Source organism: Protomyctophum bolini (assembly GCF_963924005.1).
Source record: "Protomyctophum bolini genome assembly, chromosome: 17".
Lineage (NCBI taxonomy): Eukaryota > Metazoa > Chordata > Actinopteri > Myctophiformes > Myctophidae > Protomyctophum > Protomyctophum bolini.
In genome coordinates this window covers 38328397-38346446 of record NC_137878.1, presented here as the reverse complement: position 1 = coordinate 38346446, position 18050 = coordinate 38328397, and the positions used below count along the sequence as shown (strand labels likewise).

The following is an 18050-nucleotide window of genomic DNA, read 5'->3' as shown; positions in this document are numbered from 1 at the left end:
ACTATCTCGTTTTTGTAGGCCTCAAGATCAACTAGCTGTTAGATTATAGAACAGTCACCAATGTACACAGTTTTTAAATGTACAACAATTATTAAAAAAAAGTCGACTAGTAAATTAGTCAACTAGTAAAAATCACTAGAAGTGAAAGCCCTATCTTTAATTAATAAAGTGCAATGTTTAACATTTACTGTCATGCGACAAATAAATCATTGAGACTCAATTATTAATTTGTCCTATTGTCCTGTATGAAATTATGAATATATGTTAGCCTCTCTCTTAATCTATCTGTGGTCATCTGTCCGTGTGCATGTGTGTGTCTGTGTCTGTGTCTGTGTCTGTGTGTGCGTGTGCGTGTGTGCGTGCGTGTGCATGTGCGTGTGCGTGTGCGTGTGCGTGTGCAGGTCTCATACAGTTGTTAACAGCCAGGACATCTCGGAAGTTCTTGGCCTGTCGACTCACACCAGACATGGAGACAAAGCTACTGTTCATGACCTCCAGGGTAACTAACACACACACACACACACACACACACACACATGCAGAGTCACGCACGCATGCGCGCAGACAGAGTATTCCATGCCTCTATTTTGTCATTTGTTTCATTTGCTTTTAGACCTATTCAGATAATAAGTCATGTTTTGTGGTCTTTCTGTGTTTCTGTCTGTCTGTGTGTGTGTGGGTGTGTGTGTGTGTGTGTGTGTGTGTGTGTGTGTGTGTGTGTGTGTGTGTGTGTGTGCGTGCGTGTATCAGGTGCGGTTCGGACAGCAGAAGCGCTATCAGGATTGGTTCCAGCGACAGTACCTGTCGATGGCAGAGAGCCAGTCGCTGCGCTGCGATCTGATTCGCTACATCTGCGGGGTCGTTCATCCGTCCAATGAGGTTCTGAGCTCTGACATCTTGCCACGCTGGGCTATCATTGGCTGGCTTCTCACCACCTGCACAGTAAGAGGGGTGGGGCTAAGTTAATAAAAAATAACACTAGAATTAGGGCTGGGCGACACCACGTCAAACTGCTACTACAAACGTACAATTACAAAGTCTACAAACCCATTTAGACCTGAGGACAATTCTACAAATGCCTTCTAAAAGACAGTTTTCTGAAAAACCTATGTTTCTATGTCAGTCATTAGGTCCTTGACATTTTCATGTCAAGGACCCCCAAAAGATTAATTGGCCGCCGACCCCCATAAATATCAGATATACAAGCTCGTAGAAGCGCTTTTTTTTTATATGCCACCATTGTACAACAAAGTATAATACAGACTAATCAATTTTGTCGCAATTTCTTTTTTGATTTGTTCATATATTTAAAAAAAAAAAGAAATATCCCCCAAAAACCTTGGCTTGGCTATGGGTTCTGAATATCGGTTGTGATACATAATTTGGTCAATTGCCCAGCCCTAAGTAGAATACACAATACAACTATAATTGATAATAACTGAATATAATATTAAGAAAATCTCAATATTAAATCTCAAAAGTTGAATCTGTTTGAAATGTTAAGAAAGTTAATCGAGTGAATGTCTCTGCCTGTGTCTGTCTGTGTGTCTTGTCTGTGTGTGTGTCTGTCTGTGTGTCTTGTCTGTCTGTCTGTCTGTCTGTGTGTCTTGTCTGTGTGTGTGTGTGTGTGTGTGTGTCTGTCTGTGTGTCTTGTCTGTCTGTCTGTGTGTCTCTCTCTCTCTCTCTCTCTCTCTCTCTCTCTCTCTCTCTCTCTCTCTCTCCAGTCTAATGTAGCAGCCTCTAATGCTAAACTGGCTCTCTTCTATGATTGGTTGTTCTTCAATCCTGAAAAAGACAGCATTATGAACATAGGTAACACACACACACGCACATGCACATACACGCAAGCACACGCGCACACACACACACACACACACACACACGTGTTCAAGAAGGAATTCTTGGAAAACTAGTATACAGATCATGGGTACAGGAAGCATCACCTCCTCCATATACAGTATGGCCACTGCCAACTATCACAGACACTGAACTACGGATGGAGGCGTGTTCTTATCGAGGCGGGTTCTTATCGAGGCGGGTTCTTATCGAGGTGGGTTCTTATCAAGCCGGGTTCTTATCGAGCCCACTATCGAGTATTTTCTATTTTGTGGAAAGACGGGAGACGCCAATAAATTCATAAACAGGACCAGTATCTTTTACTAGGGCCTTCAAATACAGTACTTTTTTTAAAAGACGGAAGACAATTGACATTTTTTACTTTTGGAAAATAATATTGAAGAAACTGTTACATCATTAATGTGTGTACTGTCACTTTAATAGCGTTGTTTTTGTTTGTTTACCCGGGCAGAGCAGGTTGGCAGGTATCGACTAGACCGACATGTTTGTGCCAGCGTGGGTGATTAGATTTATTTCTCCATCGCCTCTTGTCTCGATTGCTTAAACACGTCATGAGCCGCTATCAAGTCTTTTCGGGTATCGGGTTTCGAGCTCCATCCCTACACTGAACACACACACACACACAAACACACACACACACACACACACACACACACACACACACACACAGCAATGATTTTTGTTGACAATCCAGTTTAAACTGTGTGTGTGCGTGTGTCTTTCAGAGCCTGCTATCTTAGTGATGCATCATTCTATGAAACCTCATCCTGCCATCACTGCAACACTCCTGGACTTCATGTGCAGGGTAACACACACACACACACACACGCACGCGCGCGCACACACACACACACACACACACACACACACACACACACACACACACACACACACACAAGCATTATAAATGCAAGTAAAACTGTAAAGGCTGGGTTATGAATTAATCTAGCGTTAAATCACACATTTTAATTTATAATTAAATTATATACCGGCTAACGGACATCTTGTTTTCAACATTAAATATATCCTCTCTCCTCTCCTCTCCTCTCCTCTCCTCTCCTCTCCTCTCCTCTCCTCTCCTCTGCAGATTATTCCTCATTTCTTTCCTCCATTGGAGACTCAGGTCAGACAGGGAGTCTTCAACTCTTTAAACTTCATCATGGAGAAGAGAGTGCTGGCGTGAGTTCCTCTCTACACACAAACCACTGACATCGGTGTTCCTCCTGGTTTGGACGGTTCAGGAGCACGGAGGATCATTCATTCATGACCTTTCCTTTTCATTCCTCAGTCACCTGGCTCCGTTGTTTGACAATCCTAAGCTCGACAGAGAACTTCGCTCCATGTTGAGAGAACGATTCCCAGAGTTCTGTAGTTCACCTTCTCCACCTACTGAAGGTAGCGCGCACGCACGCACCCAACGCACGCACGCACGCACGCACGCATTATGCCATTATGTGTGCTGTTCATGGGGCTGTTCACAGGCAGGTGGTAGACGACAAACCAAATGTCATTTTTAGTGGACGAGAGCAGGTCTGGCAGAAAATACAAGGCATTGATATCGAATTAAATAAATATTATAACTTCTTGCCGGACGCGGTCTACAATGGGAATGTTACGTAGCTCCATCACAAAAGGAGACATTTCCGGAGGAAATCAATGAAGGAAGATCTTGATAACTAAAAGCTAATAATGTGGAAAATGTATATAACTTTTTTTTCCAAGTTAAAATGGAGGAGTCGTCGATGGAGGACAACCACGTGATGGACAAGGAGGAGGGTTGCTATGACAACACAGAGGCTGCCTTCAGTGACGACGAGGACGACTTCAACAGCAAAGGTAACGTCATGCTTTATCAATTGATTTATATATATGAATATTCATGTTCTCGTCATGTTCATTACTAATTTCTGTGCTGCCCTACGGAACTCGCCTATGGGCTCGTTCCTGCAGCAACGCAGGCATGCGTTAACCCATTCTGACCTGAGATCAGATTCATACGAGGTTTCCACTGGACACACACACACTGGTCTGATTAACCCATTCTGACCTGAGATCAGATTTAAAAAAATGTCAGTCGCTCTTCGATTTTTCTAAAATAGCAGACCTACAAGCTCGTAGCGCGCCACTTGGTGGCGCGCTATGAGCTTGTAGATCTGCTATTTTTCAATAGCTAAAGCATAACATGATGCTAACACCAAAATGGGTGCCCGGTCAGAATGGGTTAATGACCGTAAAGAACACCCTCTCGGCCTGGGCCGTGGCTCAGCGGTCCAGGCACCTTGGCTGCTATAATCCAGTCTGGCAGTGTGGCCGCGGGTTCGACTCCCGATCCTGACGGCCTTTACTGCATGTCTCCCCCCCCCCCCCCCATCTCTCTCCCCATTTCCTGTCAGCCTACTGTCTGTCCCTCCATAAAAAAATATAAAATAAAGTCACAAAGAAAAACATTAAAAAAAAAAGAACACCCTCGTTGTAATTATTGCTAAGTATACATGATTTGAACATTTGGGAAAACAATGAGACAATTTAACATTGAGGTGTCCAGTCTTCCGGTTACCTTTTATGATGATATTAATTTGTCTGGTCGAGAGCAGGGTCTTTACAAGAAGGACGTAGTTTTGTAACAAAGTTGTCCCTTTGTTAATCACAAAGGGATTTATCTTTCTTCTTTTAAGGTCTGAACTTCATTCCCAATAGGAAGATTCACATTTGTTTGCATTTAAAAATAAATAAATGAAAACAACATATTTGAGACAATGTATTTCCCTAATAAAAAACTCGAGTTTTCAGAGAAAATATTTGAACCGCCGTACATAATAATAGTGTTGTTGTTGTTTTTTGTGTGTGTATTCCTGCAGGGAAAAAGCGAGAGTTTAGGTTCCACCCAATCAAAGAGGCCATTATTGAGGAACCTGCTGACATCACACCTTACTTGGACCAATTAGATGACACGATGAAAGAGAAAGTGCTCCAGTTGCAGAAAACGAGGTTTTTTTATCTTATTAACTCATTCACGTACTCCTACGGGCTCCTGTCAGCAGGGAGTGTTGGGCGTGAGGAGGCTACCGGTGTCCTCCCGGTGGGGGCTCCTGACCTGAGATCAGATTCTAAAAAAATGTCAGTCGTTCTTCGATTAAAAAAAAATAGCAGACCTACAAGCTCGTAGCGCGCCACTCGGTGGCGCGCTATGAGCTTGTAGATCTGCTATTTTTCAATAGCTGAAGCATAACATGATGCTAACACCAAAATGGGTTCCCGTTCAGAATGGGTTAACTAAAGGCTACTTTGGTAACAACAGTTATTTAATCAAATTAGCAAAATGGTTGGAAAAATGGTTTGTAAAAAAATAACGTTCGCACACACCAAGACTTCAGTTCAAACTGTTTATTTCATATTTGAACAGGGACAAACATTTCGCATATCCAGCCTTCATCATTTTGTGAAATCAAGTTGTAAAAAATAACTATTATTGTTCTAATCCTCAGTGATTCAGAGATGCAGTGTGTGGCGATGCAGGAGATTGTGGATCTCATCCTGGAGGTGAGTTGGATGTTCTGTATTATTATTATTATTATTGTTATGCCATTCTACTGTCTTCTACCGTTCTACTCTGACTATTGTGTCCTGTGTTGTAATGTGATGTTAGCATGTCTTTTACTATGTTTAGGAGGACTTTGAGACAGAACACATGTCCACTGTCTTAATGTGTGTTTTACTATGTTTAGGAGGACTTTGAGACGGAGCAGATGTCCACTGTGTTAATGTGCGTGTATGTGTTTTACTATGTTTAGGAGGACTTTGAGATGGAACAGATGTCCACTGTGTTAATGTGTGTTTTACTATGTTTAGGAGGACTTTGAGACGGAGCAGATGTCCACTGTGTTAATGTGCGTGTATGTGTTTTACTATGTTTAGGAGGACTTTGAGACAGAGCAGATGTCCACTGTGTTAATGAGTGTTTTACTATGTTTAGGAGGACTTTGAGACGGAGCAGATGTCTACTGTGTTAATGTGTGTTTTACTATGTTTAGGAGGACTTTGAGACGGAGCAGATGTCCACTGTGTTAATGTGCGTGTATGTGTTTTACTATGTTTAGGAGGACTTTGAGATGGAACAGATGTCCACTGTGTTAATGTGTGTTTTACTATGTTTAGGAGGACTTTGAGACGGAGCAGATGTCCACTGTGTTAATGTGCGTGTATGTGTTTTACTATGTTTAGGAGGACTTTGAGACAGAGCAGATGTCCACTGTGTTAATGAGTGTTTTACTATGTTTAGGAGGACTTTGAGACGGAGCAGATGTCTACTGTGTTAATGTGTGTTTTACTATGTTTAGGAGGACTTTGAGACGAAGCAGATGCCCACTGTGTTAATGTGTGTTTGTGTGTTTTACTATCTTTAGGAGGACTTTGAGACGGAACAGATGTCCACTGTGTTAATGTGTGTTTGTGTGTTTTACTATGTTTAGGAGGACTTTGAGACGGAGCAGATGCCCACTGTGTTAATGTGTGTTTGTGTGTTTTACTATGTTTAGGAGGACTTTGAGACGGAGCAGACGTCCACTGTGTTAATGTGTGTTTGTGTGTTTTACTATGTTTAGGAGGACTTTGAGACAGAGCAGACGTCCACTGTGTTAATGTGTGTTTGTGTGTTTTACTATCTTTAGGAGGACTTTGAGACGGAACAGATGTCCACTCTGGCCTCGTGTTTGGCCGAACTCTTTAAGAATCACTTCAGAGGAGATGTTCTGCCTGACGACATCACGGAAGAGTAATTGATATTACATAATTCATATTATTTACTATCCTATACCTGCTGACGTCACAGAAGAGTATGTTATGATTAATAATAAGGCCTGGGGAGAAGTGTAGCCTTGTTACTGAACAAACACTCTAGTAGTCTAAATGGCAATGATTACTACCGTATGAGCATTTATAGAGCTATAACAACATGACTTACCCTACCTCTAAGACATATAAAACAAGTCTGGTATGTTACTCTTTGTGCATAATATTGAGGGAACAAATGCAAGCTCACACGCTCTTATGGTTTTAATTTTTCTGGCAAGTAAGGAAAGGAAAGGTACTATGTTTACCCAGGGTAACTGGACTAAGCTCAAGAACTTGTTTACAGCCAGGCCCTGCTCATAGAACATTTCATGGTAGAGGTTCAATGTCTTGTCCAAGGGCACTTCAGCGGTGGTTAGAGAGCTCGTAGGTCTGACATTTTTGTCACACGCGATACCGACATGAGGCAGATAGTAGGATACTGTCAACCTCTATATCTCTAGCCTGGTGAAACCACTCCCCCTGCTGGACAACATTTGCCAGGAGGCCAAGACCAAGAGGCTAAATCTCATCAAACGGTGGTTCCGTGGCTCAAATGCCCAACAGATACAGTTGACATGAAAAGGGTTGAAAAGTTGAAAACCCCCTGTTCTAACTGATAAGATGTTGACACCACTGAGGAGCATGTTCACCTGTATTGTGTTGAGAATGTACATGTGTTCATATATCATTCATGATCTACTGTAAGAATTCAGTCTGATTCTCATTTCTGTGTGTGTGTGTGTGTGTGTGTGTGTGTGTGTGTGTGTGTGTGTGTGTGTGTGTGTGTGTGTGTGTGTGTGTGTGTGTGTGTGTGTGTGTGTGTGTGTGTGTGTGTGTGTGTGTGTGTGTGTGTGCGTGCGTGCGTAGGTCTCTGGAGGAGTCTGTGTGTAAGCCGGTGTGTTTGGTGTTCAGGAACCTGTGTACGATGCAGGAAGACAACGCTGGCTTCTCCGTCCTGTTGGACATGTTGGCTGAGCTGTACCAGAAACAACCCAAGATAGGATACCATCTACTGTACTACCTTAAAGCTAGGTAACTACCCAAGATAGGACACCGTCTACTGTACTACCTTAAAGCTAGGTAACTACCCAAGATAGGACACCGTCTACTGTACTACCTTAAAGCTAGGTAACTACCCAAGATAGGACACTGTCTGCTGTACTACCTTAAAGCTAGGTAACTACCCAAGATAGGACACCGTCTACTGTACTACCTTAAAGCTAGGTAACTACCCAAGATAGGACACCGTCTACTGTACTGCCTTAAACAGTGGCGGACCGTACTGAAATGAACCGGGCCTTCTAGACCGTCCAGAACGGTCGCGAAACGGCTGCGCATCTCGCGTCCTTCACGCCTCGCGTCACCGTCCTTATATGGCCAGTACAGAATTAATGTATATACGTTAGTATATATGGATAAGAGACAAAGCATAGCCACATTTGTAGATATATTTACTACAGCAATGAGTGCAATCGTCAGTTAATACAAATGGTTTGAAATAAACAGAATTGTCATTCTCATTCCTCCAGATTTGTAAGAAATGTGTTTTTTTTTTAAATGCCTTTTATCTTCAATTTCTGCTTCTGTGTGTGTGTGTGCGTGTGTGTGCGTGTGCGCGTGTGTGTGTGTGTGTATGTGCGTGCAGTAAAGCGGCGGTAGGTAAGATGAGTCTGTACGAGTCCTTTGCTCAGGCCACGGCGCTCGGAGATCTACACACCTGTCTGATGATGGACATGAAGGCCTGTCAGGAAGACGATGTCCGGCTGCTCTGTTACCTCACCCCTTCTATATACTCTGAGGTAGGTGCACGCACACACACACTGCTCTGTTACCTCACCCCTTCTATATACTCTGAGGTAGGTGCACGCATGGTTAGATAAACACACTGCTGAGGTCCAGTGCATGTGTTGTTTTAATGGTTAAATAATGGTTAGATAAACACACTGCTGAGGTCCAGTGCATAGTGTTGTTTTAATGGTTAAATAATGGTTAGATAAACACACTGCTGAGGTCCAGTGCATAGTGTTGTTTTAATGGTTAAATAATGGTTAGATAAACACACTGCTGAGGTCCAGTGCATGTGTTGTTTTAATGGTTAAATAATGGTTAGATAAACACACTGCTGAGGTCCAGTGCATAGTGTTGTTTTAATGGTTAAATAATGGTTAGATAAACACACTGCTGAGGTCCAGTGCATAGTGTTGTTTTAATGGTTAAATAATGGTTAGATAAACACACTGCTGAGGTCCAGTGCATAGTGTTGTTTTAATGGTTAAATAATGGTTAGATAAACACACTGCTGAGGTCCAGTGCATGTGTTGTTTTAATGGTTAAATAATGGTTAGATAAACACACTGCTGAGGTCCAGTGCATGTGTTGTTTTAATGGTTAAATAATGGTTAGATAAACACACTGCTGAGGTCCAGTGCATAGTGTTGTTTTAATGGTTAAATAATGGTTAGATAAACACACTGCTGAGGTCCAGTGCATAGTGTTGTTTTAATGGTTAAATAATGGTTAGATAAACACACTGCTGAGGTCCAGTGCATAGTGTTGTTTTAATGGTTAAATAATGGTTAGATAAACACACTGCTGAGGTCCAGTGCATAGTGTTGTTTTAATGGTTAAATAATGGTTAGATAAACACACTGCTGAGGTCCAGTGCATAGTGTTGTTTTAATGGTTAAATAATGGTTAGATAAACACACTGCTGAGGTCCAGTGCATAGTGTTGTTTTAATGGTTAAATAATGGTTAGATAAACACACTGCTGAGGTCCAGTGCATGTGTTGTTTTAATGGTTAAATAATGGTTAGATAAACACACTGCTGAGGTCCAGTGCATGTGTTGTTTTAATGGTTAAATAATGGTTAGATAAGCACACTGCTGAGGTCCAGTGCATGTGTTGTTTTAATGGTAAAATAATGGTTAGATAAACACACTGCTGAGGTCCAGTGCATGTGTTGTTTTAATGGTTAAATAATGGTTAGATAAACACACTGCTGAGGTCCAGTGCATGTGTTGTTTTAATGGTTAAATAATGGTTAGATAAACACACTGCTGAGGTCCAGTGCATGTGTTGTTTTAATGGTTAAATAATGGTTAGATAAACACACTGCTGAGGTCCAGTGCATGTGTTGTTTTAATGGTTAAATAATGGTTAGATAAACACACTGCTGAGGTCCAGTGCATGTGTTGTTTTTAAAATGTTTCTCTTGTTTGTGCCTCTAGTTTCCTGATGAGACGTTACGAAGTGGAGAACTACTCAACATGATAGTAGCTGTCATCGACTCTACACAGGTAACTGGATGCTCAACAACACAGTAGTAATTCATTACTTCATCCTCATTAACTACTTTCATTAAATGTATGCATTTATACAGTATGTGGACTTTGTGGTGGAAGCAAGAAGCACTTGAGCTTAGTTTTGTTTACATTTTGTTTTATTAAAATAACTCTTTCTTTCTTTCTTTCTTTCTTTCTTTCAGCTTCAGGAATTAATGTGTCATGTGATGATGGGGAACCTGGTGATGTTCAGAAAAGATTCAGTTCTCAACATACTGAGTTAGTGGCACACACACATGCACGCACGCACACACACACACACACACACACACACACACACACACACACACACACACACACACACACACACACACACACACACACAGGGAGTGTGAACGCTGTTCGTGTTACTTCATAATTTTTCTTGGTGTTGATGTCATCTCTGTACAAACAACTGTATGTTGCTTTTTATGTTTGAACATCATGTGAATATCCTCCGTTTATAATGGAGGTGTATGGATGAAATAGGTGTACTCTCTCTCTGTCTCTGTCTCTGTTTGCATAATCAAATGGCGCGTCGCTTCATATTCAGGCCAATTAAGTCTGTGCTTCTTACCTGATCTCGACATGTCATCTCCACATATCAAATGAAGTTATAACAGTCATCGGGTAGATGCCTGTTACAACAACATTGAAGCAAACCGACGTTGATAGACTATCACTTACCGAAGACTGAAAAAGGAGTCAACTTATGATAAGTTGACTCCTTTTTCCCTTCTTTTTCCACGTGAACCACTATGTATAAGTCTTATACAGTCCACACACGATTCAAACAGTTTAACTTAAAGTTAAATTAAACAAACAAGGCAAATAAACAAAAGGAATGGAAGGAGGTGTGAATAAGTCAGTCATGTATGAACCTGTGCTGTGCGCGCTGCAGCACAGTTATCACCAACCACATTAATAATTAGTGTGTAAGGTTTTCGCAGGGTTTTTTTTTAACGATGACATTGTCAATAAAATGATAACATTCTGTCTTCGTTTTCCAGTCCAATCTTTAGACTGGGAAACGTTTGAACAATACAGCACCTGGCAACTGTTCCTGGCCCACAGCATTCCACTGGAAACCATTATACCCATTCTACAACACCTCAAATATAAAGGTACAGTGTGTAAGCATTATTATAGGATGTGACCTGTCAACTGTATACTATAATGTAAATATAGTATGTTTTATCAATCATGGATGAATGCATGCCTAAGTTATTCTTATGACAGCGTTGCACAAAGGTAGTGAAAATAAGCTCACAGGCTGCTAGTTTAAAGGGACACTTCACCCTTTTTGCAAAAAAATATATGTTAATGAAGTTTAGGAGCTTTAGAACACTTTCCTGGGGGTCTTTGTGTGTGTAATATGTGGTTTTAGATATTTTAGATTGTAGCAGTGAGCCTGTTGTCTCTGATGTCATGGACACTGGGCTCACTTCCTTCCTGGACTACATGTTGTCTCAGTAAGACAGCTCTCCCCCCTATCAACAAGGAGGAGCAGTGCACCAAAGAATTATGGGAATTGTAGTCCAGGAAGGTAGTGAGACCAGTGTCCATGACATCAGAGACAACAGGCTCACTGCTACAATCTAAAATATCTAAAACCACATATTACACACATAAATACCCCAAGGAAAGTGTTCTAAAGCTTCTAAACGTCATTAACATATATTTTTTTGCAAAAAGGGTGAAGTGTCCCTTTAATTGTAGTAGTACTAGTACTAGTGAGTACTGAAGTCTTTTCTTCAATTCTAAAGTTAATGTAACTCTGAGAGTGTACAAATGTAACGGGTCCATTTTAGACATCGGTGTTACGAAGCTTCAACTGACAGTGGAAAAAGTACAAACGTATCCAAAGAGTAAGACTATACGCCTACGAATCGACTACACTTCTCAGCCTTAGCAATTAGGCTAGCTAAAGACTACATACAGATACTGTACATACAAATCTAACATTAATGTAAACTGAACATTTGCTCACAAAACGGAAAGAAAACTAAATGATGCAGTTTGGAGGCAATTGGACAACTGGTCTGCTAGGAGAAGTGTTGAGAACACACGCACGTGCACGGCGCACGCGTGAGCGCGCGCGCACACACACACACACACACACACACACACACACTTTCATAATTATAATGATGATGATAATAATTGTGTTTTTTTTCTTTTGTTTTTGCAGAACATCCAGAGGCTCTGTCATGCCTGCTCCTGCAGCTACGCAGAGAAAAGTATGGTTCATTCACACCTAATATTTTACCCATCAACAAAAGCAAATCTGTATCATTTAAAAAATAAATTAAAAAATCAGCATCTATACAAGCTCGCAGCGCGTCACTTCGAGCTTTGCTTGTACAGCTGCTATTTTTTTTTAACATTGTTTTGAAATATCTTGAAAGTGTGAGAACTAATGATTTAGAAGAACAGCCTAGGCGTTCATTTTGTAGAATTGGCCTCAGGCCTTAACTGCCATAGTTTCTCTAGAACAGCATTTTTACTAATTTTACTAATCATTTCAAGACCCACAGAATATTTTGTTCCATGATTATGTAAACACCAAATATTGCAAAAGAAAGAGAAAAAAAGAGTCTCTATTTTCATCGGGGGGTGGGGGGGGGGGGGGGGAAGTGTGTTTACGCAATGTTCCGTTCCGTATTTATTGGCAGTTGAATATAGCTTGTTTTCACTAAAAAAGGTCTATAGACATCATTGGCAATTCGTCAATGAGTTAGAGGGAGTAAGGCTTTTATTTCCTGGGATTGGTTAGAGAGACAGACGTATCAACTATGACGTGTGTGTGTGTGTGTGTGTGTGTGTGTGTGTGTGTGTATTAACCCAGGCCTAAATGGGTTAATACAAATGGTTTGAAATAAACAGAATTGTCATTCTCAGTCCTTAAGATTTGTAAGAAACGTGTGTTTTTTTTAATGCATTTTATCTTTAATTTGTGCTTGTATGTGTGTGTGCGCGTCTGCGTGTGTGTGTGTGTGTGTGTGTGTGTGTGTGTGCGCGTGTGTGTGTGTGTGTGTGCGTGCACTCCCCAGGCCCACGGAGGACATGGTGCGCATGGTGCTGAGTCGTGCGTGCCACCCAGACGACCAGTTCACCACCAGCCTGCTGAGGCACTGGGCCACCAAGCACGACGACCTGCTGTCGGAGCACATCAAAGCACAGCTCATCAAGAACAACAACCAGCCGCGCAAGAGACAGAGGTACTGTACTGTCTGTCCTTCTGTCTGTCCTTCTGTCTGTCCTTCTGTCTGTCTGTCTGTACTGTCTGTACTGTCTGTCTGTTGTGTTGCTGTTGAGTTTTACTCACCTGAAATGTTTTTAATTGATTTTACTTTACTTTGATTGACTTTTATGGTGTGTGTGTGTGTGTGTGTGTGTGTTTGTGCGTGTGCGTGTGTGCGTCCCTGTGTGTGTGTGTCTGTGTGTGTGTGTGTGTCTGTGTGTGTGTGTGTGCGTGTGTGCGTGTGCGGGTGTGTGCGTAGTCTTCGTAGCTCCAGCAGTAAACTGGCTCAGCTGACCTTGGAACAGATCTTGGAACATCTAGACAACCTGCGGCTGAGTCTGAGCAACACCAAAAACAACTGTATGCACTACAAACTGCACAACCAAATGCAATCCACTTTATTTATATATATATGCACATTTCACAACTCTGGGTTTTCAAGGCTTTCCGGTTAATTTCCTGTTTTATCGATCGTCTAGCAACTGAGAGCTATTCATACGGTGGTGAAGAGATTAAAGCTAAATTGTGGTTACATATGTCAGATACGATTGACACGGTGTGTAGTTTGAACTGTCGGCTGTACATGATTTTAACTGCATATTAAATCTGTGTGGGTTTGCGCGTGCGTGCGTGCGTGTGTGTGTGTGTGTGTGTGTGTGTGTGTATATATGTGTGTAGTCTTCAATCAGACTCCAATCCTTCAGGCATTACAACATGTCCAGGCCAGCTGTGATGAATCCCACAAGATGAGGTACAATACACACACACACACACACACACACACGCACACTCTCTCTCTGTCTCTGTCTCTCTCCATCTCTCTAATAGTAGTAATAATTTCCATGTCATTGATGTCTGGTGGAAATCTTGTAAGTTTTTATTACATTCACTGCCAATTTTCAATAGCTAAAACATAATATGTATAGTGCAGTATATACTGTAGCTAAAATCGAATACGACACCGAAGCTTCCCCGCTTTTATTGGGTTATTTGAGCGACAATATTGACCGTGAAATAAAAGGTCATAATCGTGGGGTGCGCACGCTTTTCCGACACCGAAGATCCGAAGCAGGGGGACATGCGATGCGAAAAAGCGATGGTCCGACATGCGCTGCTCCCGTGCTTGCGGTTAGGGTTAGGTTAGGATTGAGGTTTCGGATCAATAGGATGTCGGAACTAAAGCCTGCACCCCATAATCGTGACTGTCCTATACGAATCATATTGTTATGATTCCTGATATAATTGCCTATGGACATTTGCAGGTTCAGCGATCTATTTTCTCTGGCGGAGGAGTATGAAGACAGTCAGTCCAAGCCTCCAAAGTGTCGTCGTAAGGCCGTGGTGTCGTCCCCTCGCTCCAGGAAAGGAACGGCCCCTCCTCCCAACGAAGAGGAATCTGTCTCCAGCTCTGCATCGGTACCCGCCTGTCTGTCTGTCTGTCTGTCTGTCTGTCTGTCTGTCTGTCTGTCTGTGTCTGCCTGCCTGCCTGCCTGTCTGCCTGTCTGTCTGTCTGTCCGCCTGTCTGTCTGTCTGCCTGTCTGTCTGTCCGTTCGTCCGTCTGACCGACTACTATTACTATACAACACTACTGTATTGTGTATGTGTGTGTACCTCGATTATGATTTATGAACAATTATTGTACTCGCCGTTTGCACTGCCCTCATAGTTCTCTCTAGTGTAGTAGTTGCAAAACAATGTTGCAGAAAAAAACGGACTGTGTGGACCCAAATGTTGGGTCCATCCAACCGTGAGGTTGCTAAAGAGCACTGAGAGTCCTCACTCACTCACCTCTGTGAGAACATGAGTCCTCACCCACTCACCTCTCTGTGAGAACATGAGTCCTCACTCACTCACCTCTCTGTGAGAACATGAGTCCTCACTCACTCACCTCTCTGTGAGAACATGAGTCCTCACTCACTCACCTCTCTGTGAGAACATGAGTCCTCACTCACTCACCTCTCTGTGAGACATGAGTCCTCACTCCACTCACCTCTGTGAGAACATGAGTCCTCACTCCACTCACCTCTGTGAGAACATGAGTCCTCACTCACCCCTCTGTGAGAACATGAGTCCTCACTCACTCACCTCTCTGTAAGAACATGAGTCCTCACTCCACTCACCTCTCTGTGAGAACATGAGTCCTCACTCCACTAACCTCTCTGTGAGAACATGAGTCCTCACTCCACTCACCTCTCTGTGAGAACATGAGTCCCTAAGCCTAACCTAAAGGCTCATACATAGTCTGGATTTTCGGTGTTGGGGTGACCACCAAACTACAACATGACGTCACGAGCCGCGGTGAAGAGCAAACCACCGCCCCCAAGGGCCCCAAGAGTCTGAAAATCAAAGAATCCCTTAGATGCATTGCATGTTGCTACAGAATGCTTTCAATAATAATAATGTTACCTGCCAGATATCACACAGCATGCCACAGAGAGACTCATTCCCAGCCAGTGACGTTTAATACGTCATTTGTTTTCAATGGATAATCCTGCCAATGAAATATTACGTCCAAACTGTGTTTTCAGTTTCTTTCCAATTCAATTCAATTAAATTCAAAGGGCTTTATTGGCATGATAAAACATACGTTTACATTGCCAAAGCAGAAAGAACAATACAACAATACAGCAATACAATCAAAACAAAAATTATGTACTTTGAACGTCAGAATCTTCAATAGATCAACTTCTATGTACCAAGATCACTCGATGCAGGTATAGTGCAGGAATATACACAATGATTAGTCTTTAGGGTGGTCTTTCCACTAGAGGGCACCCTTAGCTAACCTATGATCAACCTTGCAACTCCCTCCTTTTCACTTACTGGTGGGGCCTTTGTGTGTGTCATTCAGAGACTTGAATGGACGGCCCTGGTGGGCTTTGGAAAAGAACGCAGTCAAAAGACTTCATTATTTAGAATTAAGAATTAATAACAGTATTATTATGGTAATATGGTACAGTAGGTATTAGCGATGTCACGGTCAGGTTTTTTCTTTTGCTCCTGATCCGATTCCAATCATTTGATTTTGAGTATGTACTGATACCGATTTCCCCCGATCCGATATTTGTATTTTTTTATAGAACCGTATATGTATATAAGCCATATCACAGTACAATATCCAAAATCACAGACAATGTGCAGTCTAATATCGTCTAACTCTAATATCATGATATAATATTGATACTAGTCAATGTCCCGGTCAAGTTTCTCTTGCTCCCGATCCGATTCCGATCATTTGAAAATGGACCTAGTAGGTACAGTATACTAGTATAAACTAAGTAGGCTTCTTTGTTTCGATGTGGTAATTTCAGGTTAAAACTCATCCACTGCGGCTTGGGCCGTGGCTCAGCGGTCCAGGCACCTTGGCTGGTAATCCAGTCTGGCAGTGTGCCGCGGGTTCGACTCCCGATCCCGACGGCCTTTATGTAACCCCCCCCCATCTCTCGCCCCATTTCCTGTCAGCCTACTGTCTGTCCCTCCATGATTCATGAAATCCCTCACTGCCAAGGACTTATTTAACTTATTTTTAAAGTGGCATTAATTGATAACATTATAATCATGACGCAAATCTTACAACTCTCGTTCTAAAAAAAACGAGTCACATTTTCCGCAAAATTCAGAAGCAATGACACAAAAAAGAAGACAAAATTGGAACTGGAACACTATGAAACATAATCTAATAAATGGGTACTCACTCCTGATTAGCATTTATTTTGTCACCTACTGTACCTGAAAGTGAAAAGGGGGGCGATCTTTTAATCTTTTTCTGGAGAGACCGGGAGACCCATGTTATGTTACTGAACAAACACTAGTAATGATTACTATCACAATATAGAGATTATTTAACCTTTTATCAAAACCCTTTATCTTTTAACCAAAACACACTGTATCCAGTACGCTGCCTACCTTGAATGTGTGTGTATTCTAATGCATGTGTGAATGAATTAATGTGTGTTTGTTTGTTAGGATGAAGAGGATTCCAAACCTAAACCAACAAAGAGGAAGAGGAAAGGTTCGTCCGCCGTTGGCTCCGACAGCGACTGACTGACGCACCGACCAGCCAATCACACGCCTGCTGCTCCCACAAGTCACACCTCCTCTCCTCCTTTTATGGACTCTGCGATTCCATTGGCTGGAGCCGTGGAAACGCCCCTCCTCTTCTGCCAAGACATTTGTTGGGACAGACGGTAACCATGGTAACATCAGTTCACACTCCAACCTCTGATTGGCCGATCAGCCACAGAGTCGTTATGATGTCGCAATGCTGGTTGCCGGTGACAAGCCCCGCCCCCCTGTTAGAAACTCACCGGTAATTGGACGATACACCCCCCTCCATCGCTCTCTCCGATTGGCCCAAATGTGACCACACCCCAAAACAAACACTTTTTGAAGTGAGAAGAGAAGAAACGTTGAACTTTTTAACACAAAATGTCTTTATTTGAATATTTTCATAAACATGAGTCATGAATATGAAATGTTAATAATAAAAAAGAAGGAAAAAACAGACTGGTCCTCGATGTTTTATAACAAGCCCAAATTGATTAAATCAATTAATTGCCAGCTGCATTATTATTATCTGTGGGTCTGCTGCTGACGTTATGCCACTTTATGGCATAACGTTATGCTCAAATTAGTGACCCTAAAGACTTCTGAGGCAACATGTCTGGAGACGAGGCAGCCAATCAGAACTGCTCGACTAGCCAATGCCGTGCAGATGATCTGATGTTATGGGTTGTTGCCAGTGGTGGCAACTGTCGTGACAGAAATAAGCTAAGCAGCCTCCAAAAACCAAACCA

General features: G+C 42.1%; 1 protein-coding gene across 2 annotated transcripts in view; it reads left to right on the top strand.

The window, feature by feature from the left end:
- ints3 (integrator complex subunit 3) overlaps window positions 1–17729 on the top strand; it is a 28284-nt gene extending 10555 nt beyond the window's left edge. The window contains exons 9-29 of one of the 2 annotated variants that reach the window (XM_080787758.1): window positions 402–499; window positions 751–942; window positions 1725–1812; window positions 2583–2662; window positions 2945–3036; window positions 3146–3252; window positions 3580–3693; window positions 4716–4845; window positions 5343–5397; window positions 6525–6628; window positions 7555–7719; window positions 8333–8486; window positions 9918–9986; window positions 10175–10250; window positions 11021–11134; window positions 12202–12250; window positions 13064–13231; window positions 13514–13614; window positions 13933–14005; window positions 14517–14670; window positions 17221–17729. In XM_080787758.1, coding sequence (XP_080643884.1) covers window positions 402–499; window positions 751–942; window positions 1725–1812; window positions 2583–2662; window positions 2945–3036; window positions 3146–3252; window positions 3580–3693; window positions 4716–4845; window positions 5343–5397; window positions 6525–6628; window positions 7555–7719; window positions 8333–8486; window positions 9918–9986; window positions 10175–10250; window positions 11021–11134; window positions 12202–12250; window positions 13064–13231; window positions 13514–13614; window positions 13933–14005; window positions 14517–14670; window positions 17221–17298 — 2261 coding nt within the window. In that variant the 3' untranslated portion in view covers window positions 17299–17729. Of the gene's footprint in view, window positions 1–401; window positions 500–750; window positions 952–1724; window positions 1813–2582; window positions 2663–2944; window positions 3037–3145; window positions 3253–3579; window positions 3694–4715; window positions 4846–5342; window positions 5398–6524; window positions 6629–7554; window positions 7720–8332; window positions 8487–9917; window positions 9987–10174; window positions 10251–11020; window positions 11135–12201; window positions 12251–13063; window positions 13232–13513; window positions 13615–13932; window positions 14006–14516; window positions 14671–17220 lie in introns of both variants that reach the window. The other variant, XM_080787757.1, reaches the window with a different exon arrangement.
- Window positions 17730–18050: the final 321 nt, after the last annotated feature.